Genomic DNA, 10299 nt, shown 5'->3' on the forward strand with positions numbered 1-10299 from the left:
TGCTGGTTTGAAGGTGTAGCCTGATGTACATGAACAGCATTTTAAAAGCCATAAAACAGCAATTCAGTCATAGTAAAAATGTTATATGTACAATACAATGTATAACATTTCATAACATAAACAATATAATGGAGCTTATTTTCCAATAAGGAACAAAGTGTGTTGCTTATCAGTTCATTGAGGGACACGTCTTTTAGTTTCCAAATAAGTGACGATTCCTTTTTTCAAGGCACAGTTGGCAACCCTAACGTCTAAATTAACAGTCAAGAAGGCATACTGATAAGATCAATAACACACAGCCAAAACTGTACAGAGAAGTAGCCTACTGTAGAATTGAAAACCACGAGAATGTGATGTTTCCTCCCTTTCTTCACATATTACTTGTAGTCCTTAGAGAACAGAATGTTTGTGTGTTAACTACTGGTGACTCATTTCACTGTTTTGTGTTTTAATAGTGTGCCTAAAATACATGCTTTACTGTATGGAGTAGCCTACAAAGCTATGAATTATTACCACAAAAAAAAATATATATCTAAAATGTAATGTTATTGAAATCATATTAAACAGCTAATCAAACAATAATAATTACATAGCTGTATATTCTAATAGCAATCATTGCTATCGTGTTTGTTCCGTAACAGGGGTCTCTCCAAATGCATTTTCAGGTCGGGATGCCAATTTTATTCAGTCTGGAGAGAGAACTCATACAGCATATCATAAACAAGTGAAATTGGAAGTGATGACACAAAGAATTGAGCAGACAAATTTGAAGCTGATAAATGGGTGCTCTCTTCTGATTGGCTGAAATTAGCAACCCACCTGAAAATGAATTATGTTTATTAAAGAGCTGGAGAGACGGGGAAACGCCTGTTATTGAACAAACACTCTATACCAGTGGTATAGCGGTATAGATAGACTACTATCAGAATACAGAGCTTTAGCTTTTTAACAATAATAAATTAGTTTTAACCAACACAAATATCAACAACAAACCTTTTTATATATTCAAGATGTTTTATTATTTTGATTAACAAAATATCAAATATAATTTTAATTGGCAGATCTTGCACACAGGGCGATGTAAATTGTCACCTTCAGCGTTCTGATTAGGGCGTTCAGCATTTCCTTCTCACAAACTGTCAAGAGCTGATTAAGCTGAAGTGTGGCAATAACAATGTGATCTGAATGTAAAACTGTAGTTGATTAAATATGAAAATAATGAAATCATTAATAAATAATACTACGAAATCATGTCCACTTTTTATGCTGACCCAAGTAAAAACAAGTAATATGTACAGTAGCTACTGTATTTAAATCTATGTTTAAAATCAACTGGTACAGCAACATAACATTAACTGTCCCAACATTGTTTTATGATATGAAATTAAGACTATGTTAAATATTAAAGTTAACATAAGAATTGAGTTTATAGTCAACTGGTTTCGAAGTAAATCCTGTCTATCTTGGTCAGATTCCTTGTCTTCTCTCACCCAACCTGTCATTATTAAATCTACTGTTTACACCAGCCAGTATTATCAAAATTATGTTGTTTACACCCTGTAAATCATTTTAAGCATGTTTTTTCAGCAGCTAGCCAACTATATAAAATCTTTGCAGAGATGCAGTAACTGAATAGTAAGCAAAAGGACCAGGTGTATAACTGCCACCTGGTTTCAGTATCACACTTCACCATAATACAACATGACAAAGAAACAGAAATATTTGTAACGAAATCATTCAGTATCAAGTAGGCTAAAGTTGGTTGTTAATATTACCGTAGCTACCATGATCAATTTACTGTACTCGATACTTGCTTCACATTTACTGTCATACGTATATATTTACAGTCTAATCATCTATGACAGTTTTCTATTAAAAATATGAAAAGAAATTCTTCTATTCATCAATTTAACAATCTAGTTGATCTTAAATTTACAAGCTGCATTTCAGTGTCCAGGCAGAAAACAGACACTGATAAACACTTGGTCTATGTAAATGTAAAGAGCTTCACTCTTTCTTTACACGTTGGATTCCTCTATACAACCCTGGTGTCCTGATCAGCAGAGGAGATGAATCCTCGCCTACGACCCCCACTTTCTCTGATATTTACATAATCTGGACTGTCCTCCTGAAACATGACAAGTAAAAAAAACAAAAACATTTATAATCTTGAATAGATCATATATTCATCATTATAAAATAATTTAAAAATAATAATAATGTAGCTCTTCTCACTTCTTTGTCCATGCCAGAGTCTTGTTTCCTTTAAAAACATGAAATATTATTTCAAAACAAGATGTTTGCTGCAATACTGACAACAGGATATAGTTCAACAGAACAGTGGTTCTCAAAGTGGGGTCCAGGGACATCGAGGCTGTTCCAGGGGGTTCCCAGCAAAATGAGAAACAGTTTAATTTCACAATTATTCCATGGCAAGAAGTTATCCCAAATGAGAAAATGTATAAGAATGACTATTCAGGTCATAGGTTTCTCTCCACTGTCTACACTGTAGACAGTGGAGAGAAAACCTATATCATTCTACAACTTTACAATATAGACTCTACAGTATGAAGTTGTAGAATTGTGTACTAAATCTAATGAAACAACAGTGTTTTATTATGGGGGTCTGTGGTACAAAATCCTTTTTAAATAGGTATCTGCTGCCTAATAGTAATCAATTTGGGGTCCTTGACATATATTTTTAATGAGTTATGATGACATTAAACTTACCAGGTCCACAACATAACCAAAGGAAGCACCAACACTGCCAAGACCTTGACTCCAATACCAACACGAAGGATGAGACGATGAACTGCAGTGCGATGACAGGATATTAATACAAACAGAGAAGGAAATGTTTTCAGAATATTTGGTTGTTCTGAGGCATTACATATATTTTTTTAGATAAACACATCTAAAAGCTCTGTTATATATTCTAGTAGTTTACATTGCTTGGTTCCAGACTGTATATATCTTATTACAATCATAGACAAGAAATATTTCTCTCTACTCACTGTCTGTTATGTCAATCTGCAGCAGCACCTCAGTAGAGTTGTTTTCTCCCAGTGAGTTCCTGGTCTGACAGAAGTACAGTCCAGTGTGGGAGGACTCCAGAGAGGTCAGAACCAGCACCTGTCCTGACCCTACCTGGACCAGGGAGATGGAACCAGGAGGTTCAGTCCTCTTGTACCAGGTGTAGTTGTGTACTGGTGGGTTAGCATCACTGCTGCAGGTCAGGTTCACACTGCTGCCCTCTGCCAGACTGACTGGTGGACTGACCTCCACCAACACACTCACTGGTGCATCTTGATATTCACGTCAAAAAGACAAATAACATTTAATCATAAACTAGATGGTATTTCAAATAATACAATATATCAGAATCAGAATCAGAATCAGAATCAGAATCAGTTTTATTGTCAGTTTTATATATTCACATTAGACTATGAGTGATGGATTAAATTGCAAACATTTTGTTATTTAACTTACAGAGGACGTTGATGAAATGAGGTGGTGACATTTGGGATCCATTTTTGTTTGTCACCTGACAGGTGTACTGTCCAGAATCTGTAGAAGTCACATTCTCCTTTACCAGGAGAGGACCAGTGGAGACAGAGCTGTTTCCTCTGTCTCTGTACCAGGTGTAAATGTCTGCTGGTGGGTTGACATGACTGCTGCAGGTCAGAGTCACTGTGCTGCCCTCAATAACTTCTCCTGGTGGATCAATTGATACTGAGGGTGTTTCTGGAGGGTCTGTGGAGGAATAGATATCAAAACACTCAAGTAACATTTCATGCTGAATATACAATAAGGAATAGGCAACCATACTTTTCATTAGGGGTGAAAAATAACAATGATTCGTGCTTAAGAATAATGTGGTGTTTAACATTACACCAGAAACTCCAACACTGGACACTAAAGTAATCAATCATGCATTCTCTAAAATAACATCTTTATCATCTCTCCCTCTTTCTCTCTCACTCTTTCTGTGTCTTTCCAAGTGCGATATAAACTGCTTTATCTGTATTTACGCTCCTGCATATGTTGGAGAAATATTTGTCACTTTAAAGGTGTAGTGAAATGAAAAATATGTTTTTCACACTTTTAGAGCATAGGCTATCCGTGGTCATCATATGGGCATACCTAACAATAGATGCAAAAATAATTGAAAAGAAAAAAACATTTTTGTGAATTTTTATATCAAAAGTCCCTAAAAAGCCAATCTTAATTACTTCCTGTAAACGAAAACGTGCTGCGTGATGACAGAACACAACTTTCATGAATATTTATAAATTAATCTTGATTACATCCACCTGTTTGATTCCCATAGCTGCACGTTCTTCAAACAAAGCCGATTTTAATTACAGAGCTACTCCGTTTTGAATCTCATTCAAGATGACATCCAGACGGTGTATTACTCATTTTAAACTTAATCTGCACACTAAAATATGTATCTGAAAACATTATAGTTTAGAAATAAGCCACGTAGTAGCAAACGTGCTTAACTGGCCGTCTCTCTCTCACTTAAAGCCTGAAGGGATGGGACCTTCTGATTGGTTGAGACCAGGTTGAGATGACGTTTCAGACTGAATCTTCAAAATAAAATGATCGAAAATGTCACTGCACTGCATCTTTAACATCCCTATACATCCAAAATCCAAAACCGTTGGATTTGAACCACTGCTGCTGCAGGTGAAAGTGACTTTGCTTCCTTTGACATCATCAAGACAATGGTCCATGTCAGGGGTCTTCAATGTTTTTTAGGCCAAGGACCCCTTAGCTGAGAGAGAGATGAAGCAGGGACCCTCCACTACACTGGATTCATGTTAATGTGTATTTGCAGACATTTAACCACTTAAACCCTCAATACTTTGTAAACTTGACCTTTGGCTCGGTATTTTGTCTGCTCTTTTTTCCTTGTACACCAAACCTCTTAGCCTCTTAGCCAAAATTGTTTTGGCTAATGTTCCCCTTCAGAATAGGGATGCGAGGGTTCAACTGGTTAAAGTAAAAACAGAAATAAAAAGTCCCTATCACACAAAGATTTGGCGACCCCCCTACAGTATCTCTGAGGAACCCCAAGGGGTCCTGGACCCCCTGTTGAAGACCCGTGCTCTATGTTATGTTAACAGAATGCATATTGAAATGGTGGATGTTTGTGGGATTTATTTTAAATGATTCATAATTAAACTAGAAAAAGTGCTCCTCGGAGCACAGGTCTCCGCCAGGTCAGGTAGGTTATTTTGGCCTCCTGGTGGCGCTATAATAGGCCAATGTGAAAAGGGTGCCATTTATTCCTAGGCCGTGCACGGCAATCGGACATGCATTCATGATTTGAGGCATTTTGTTCTAAAAATGTGTTTTGCTAAATTTGACCTGCTGGTGGCGCTATAACAGGCCAATGTTAAAAGGGTGGCATTTGTTCCTCAACGTAGTGCAAATGTGCATTCAAAGTTTCACCGCAATCGGACGCTGCGTTCATGATTCGCGGCATTTTGTTCAAAACGGGCCACTCCTGCAAATATTACATGTCAATGTTAGCCAATCAGGATGGAATATGAAAAATCAAACAGATTTGTTTTGATCACATGACTATAGAGATCATGTGTACCGATTTGCGTTAAATTTGGATCAAATCTGAATGCTTAATATCAAAAAATGTGTTTTACATAAGTCTGCCTCCTGGTGGCGCTATAAAAGGCAAATGTGAAAAATGCAGGGCAAAGGTTTTTCCTTGGCCTCTAGAGAGTGTGCATACAAAGTTTTACACTGATCGGTACAGTTATAGGTAAAAACACGAATCGGCCTGTTACAGCGCCACCATGAGGCTGATTTGAACATTTTCAAATGGCATTTCTTCCTCGGCCTAATGGGAATGAGTGTGCAAAATTTCACGGAAATTGCATGCTGTGTTCATGATTTGAGGCATTTTGTTCGAAACGGAGTATTTTTTGCCAATCAGGATGGAATATGAAAAATCAGAAATTAGACGTTTCTTTTAATGACTATAGAGATACTGTGTACCGATTTGTGGGATTTTGGGCCAAAATCTGTAGGAGTACTGTCCAAAAATGTGTTTTGCACAAATCAGCCTCCTGGTGGTGCTATAAAAGGCCTATGTGAAAAATTTGGAGCAGAGGTTCTGCTCTGGCATCCAGGGAGAGTGTGTGCACAGTTTCGCTGTGATCAAGCCACCGGTGCCAGAGATTAGCTGTCCACAAAATGACAGAATGACGGATGGACGGACACACACACGGACGGACGGACAGGCGGTAAAACATACTCTCTCGCCATGCCTTTCGGCCTGGCGGAGACAATAATGTCTACATTGTCCTTAGCAATTGTTTAGAATAAGTTAACGCAATGAAAAAGATTTAAACACGTATATTCTAATCTACTCCCTCAAGAGACAGAATTAAAGTACTGTATGAACATTAATGGTAGGTTACAGCATATCAAAATAATAAACTGTTGTTCTTGACAGAAAGTTCAGGTAAGATCTAGTATCTGTAATACAATACAGTACATTACAATGGAAAACAAAATACAGACTGATTATGAGTTTCGTTTCCAGACTCTCACCCTTAATCTGCAGCAGCACCTCAGTAGAGTTGTTTTCTCCCAATGAGTTCCTTGTCTGACAGAAGTACAGTCCAGTGTGGGAGGACTGCAGAGAGGTCAGACCCAGCACCTGTCCTGACCCTACCTGGACCAGGGAGATGGAACCAGGAGGTTCAGTCCTCTTGTACCAGGTGTAGTTGTGTACTGGTGGGTTAGCATCACTGCTGCAGGTCAGGTTCACACTGCTGCCCTCTGCCAGACTGTCTGGTGGACTGACCTCCACCAACACCAACACACTCACTGGTGCATCTTGATATTCACATCAAAAAGACAAATTATACGTAGCCTGTACAACCTACATTTGTGTTCCGTCCGCTTTGTGTGTTATGGGTGTTGTCATGCAGCGTTTGCTCCCACCACCACCCCAGCACCACCAGTGGGCTCTGCTATTGGTTCTGTTCCCCATGGGGGGTTGTTATTATACATCTATCTCCCTGCTCTTAAAAGTTAATAATGGTTGTCTTGATTGTGCTGAGCAGGGAGAAAAATTTAGCAGAGCCTGAATGCCAAGATAAAATATTACATCCACACTTGTGTACTCAGTCTATAATATTGGTTAAATATACTTGGTCAATAATATTGGTTCAATCTATTCGTGAGTTATCTGACTGAAATAACATTTAATCATAAACTAGATGGTATTTCATATTATACAGTATATTCACATTAGACTATGAGAGATGGATTAAATTGCAACATTTTTGTTATTTAACTTACAGAAGACATTAATGAAATGAGGTGGTGACATTTGGGATCCATTTTTGTTTGTCACCTGACAGGTGTACTGTCCAGAATCTGTAGAAGTCACATTCTCCTTTACCAGGAGAGGACCAGTGGAGACAGAGCTGTTTCCTCTGTCTCTGTACCAGGTGTAACTGTCTGCTGGTGGGTTGACATCACTTTTGCAGGTCAGAGTCACTTTGCTGCCCTCAATAACTTCTCCTGGTGGATCAATTGATACTGAGGGTGTTCCTGGAGGGTCTATGGAGGAATAGATATCAAAACACTCAAGTAACATTATACGCCGAATATACGATAAGGAATAGGCAACCATACTTTTCATTTGCTGTGAATAATAACAATGATTCATGCTTAAGAATAATGTGGTGTTTAACATTACACCAGAAACTCCAACACTGGACACTAAAGTAATCAATATCATACATCCTCTAAAATATCTCTCCCTCTTTCTCTCTTTCTTTCTATGTGTCTTTCCAAGTGCAATATAAACTACTTTATCTTTATTTATGCTCATGCATATGTTGGAGAAATATTTGTCACTTTAACATCATTATACATCCAAAATCCAAAACCGTTAGTTCACTTACACTGAACATCTAGAGAGTGTGGTGATGAACTCGGGGATCCATGTTTGTTTGTCACCCGACAAGTGTACTGTCCAGAGTCTGTAGGAGAAACATTCTCCTTTACCAGCAGAGGACCAGTGGAAATAGGTATTCTGTCTTTATACCAGGTGTAGTATTCTACTGGTGGGTTGGCATCACTGCTGCAGGTCAGAGTCACTTTTCTGCCCTGAATAACTTCTCCTGGTGGATACATTGATACTGAGGGTATTCCCGGAGGGTCTGTGGAGGAATAAACGTTGATACACTCAAATAACACTTTGCTGTGTATACAGAATTTTCCACTAGGAATGAACAATAACAATAATTCATGTATGAATAATGTGGTGTCTAACATTTCATCAACTTTAAAAAGGTTAGGTTAAAATAATAAAACACTGGACACTAAAGTAATCAATAAGTAAGTTTCTCTTTCTCTTCCTACCTCTCTTTCTAATATGAACTATGATAATATGTACAACTCTTGAATTGTATTTATGTTCATGCATAGCCAACCAGGAGACAGTGTGTGAGGACCACGGGGGATTCTGAATCATGTAGAATAAGGGATCCTTACACCAGAACCGGAACTACACAGGTTATCACTGGAAGGGTAACAACCCAGACTAGACCACTCTTCTCCCTGTGCTTTTGTCTCCCCAGATCTATGGCTGAACCACAGAGGGACGTGTCTGCCCCAGACCAGGAAGAATTTAAGTAGTTTTTCTCCTGACCCCCGTTTCCAGTAAAGACATAACCTTTGTGTCATGTCCTTCATCCAGGTGAGCCTTGAAATAAAAGATTTCATTTTGATTTCATGACACCTTTAAAAAATACTCTTGTTTACCTGATACTGGACTTATTAGGTTCTCTCCCGACCCACCTCTACAAACACCTGTAAAAGACAACAAAGAAACAGCTGTCAAAACATTTGTATTCCCAAATATATATTTGTCATCGTGAATGAAATAAAACATAAGATAATAATTCTGATGTTCTGGTCACATCCTATTCATCAAGTTGTTGGATATAATGTAGCGTGTCAAATTGCTGAATGTAGGTATTGACCTCAGGATGATAACATAAAGGAATACAACTGTCTGTCTGTCTGTCTGTCTGTCTGTCTGTCTGTCTGTCTGTCTGTCTGTCTGTCTGTCTGTCTGTCTGTCTGTCTGTCTGTCTCTCTCTCTCTCTCTCTCTCTCTCTCTCTCTCTCTCTCTCTCTCTCTCTCTCTCTCTCTCTCTCTCTCTCTCTACATGGTTGAATTGAAATAGGCTCTCTCCCCTCTCCATCCCTCCCCTTCTCACTCTCCCTCTCTCTCCCCCTCTTTGACTCCCTCCATCTCACTCTCTGTCTCAATCCCTCTCTGCCTCTCTCTCTATGTGACGTCAGACACAACAGGAAACCATTGCCTTACAATGTGATGTGTGCATGTCCATATTGGGGCATACCTGCATTATTATTGCATTGACAACACATAGTGTGTCCAGTCCAAATGGGGCATATCTGCTAAGCCGTCACAGACAGACACGCGGATGCGCAACTTGAACTATATCAGTGGTGAAAAGTAACTAAGTACATTTACTCAAGTACTGCACTTACAATTTTGAGGCATTTTTACTTTACTGGAGTATTTCCAATTTTCAATACTTTTACTTTTACTCCATTACATCTCAGAAGCAAAGTTACTTAGTAGATTTTGATTATTATTACAAAATATACATTACCCACTTCAGCCATATACATTTCGTCCATTTGAAAATAGCCGATCTACAAGCTCACAATGTGTCGCGATGCAACTCATTGTGAGCTTGTAGATCTGCTATTTTCAAAATATTTTTATTCATTTGAAAATTTGTGAAATGGGACATTCTGCATAATGAGTACTTTCTACTTTGGTACTTTATGTACATTTTGATACCAATACTTTACTCAAGTGAGTACTTTTTCTGAACTATATATAGTAGATTACTTGTTTGAAATTGACACATTTGATTTTACTTTGCCATTTCAAAGTCATTTAGAAAATCTAACACAAACACACACACACACACACACACACACACACACACACACACACACACACACACACACACACACACACACACACACACACACACACACACACACACACACACACACACACACACACACACACACACACACACACACACACACACACACACACACACACACACACACACACACACACACACACACACACACACACACACACACACACACACACACACACACTGTGAATATGAAACTCATTTCAAACTCTCCTTACCAGATAAAATCAAAATATGCAGGAGGATCACACTGTTTGTCTTTA

At 38.4% G+C, this 10299-nt stretch overlaps 1 protein-coding gene across 1 annotated transcript; it reads right to left on the reverse strand.

Moving 5' to 3' along the window:
* Positions 1 to 1171: 1171 nt before the first annotated feature.
* LOC308094069 (B-cell receptor CD22-like) lies at positions 1172 to 10299 on the reverse strand. The gene is made up of 10 exons (XM_080440519.1): positions 10255 to 10299; positions 8812 to 8859; positions 7950 to 8207; positions 7339 to 7602; positions 6583 to 6870; positions 3490 to 3753; positions 3015 to 3305; positions 2731 to 2812; positions 2236 to 2263; positions 1172 to 2128 (listed from the first exon to the last, which is right to left on the reverse strand). The coding sequence occupies exons 3-10, from the start codon at positions 8179 to 8181 to the stop codon at positions 2036 to 2038; spliced, it is 1542 nt and encodes a 513-aa protein (XP_080296645.1). The 5' UTR covers positions 8182 to 8207; positions 8812 to 8859; positions 10255 to 10299; the 3' UTR covers positions 1172 to 2035.

Source organism: Gymnoscopelus braueri, assembly GCF_963280865.1.
Source record: "Gymnoscopelus braueri genome assembly, chromosome: 10".
Taxonomy (NCBI): Eukaryota; Metazoa; Chordata; class Actinopteri; order Myctophiformes; family Myctophidae; genus Gymnoscopelus; species Gymnoscopelus braueri.

What these genes read in the sequence shown, in the direction of transcription:
- LOC308094069 (XM_080440519.1), bottom strand. Translation starts at nt 8,181, where the DNA reads ATGTATCCACCAGGAGAAGTTATTCAGGGCAGAAAAGTGACTCTGACC. An exon ending in TCATTTCATTAATGTCTTCT is followed by an intron (nt 6,871 to 7,338) that starts GTAAGTTAAATA and finishes GTGAATATCAAG; the next exon opens with ATGCACCAGTGAGTGTGTTG. An exon ending in ACTCTGGCATGGACAAAGAA is followed by an intron (nt 2,129 to 2,235) that starts GTGAGAAGAGCT and finishes GTCATGTTTCAG; the next exon opens with GAGGACAGTCCAGATTATGT.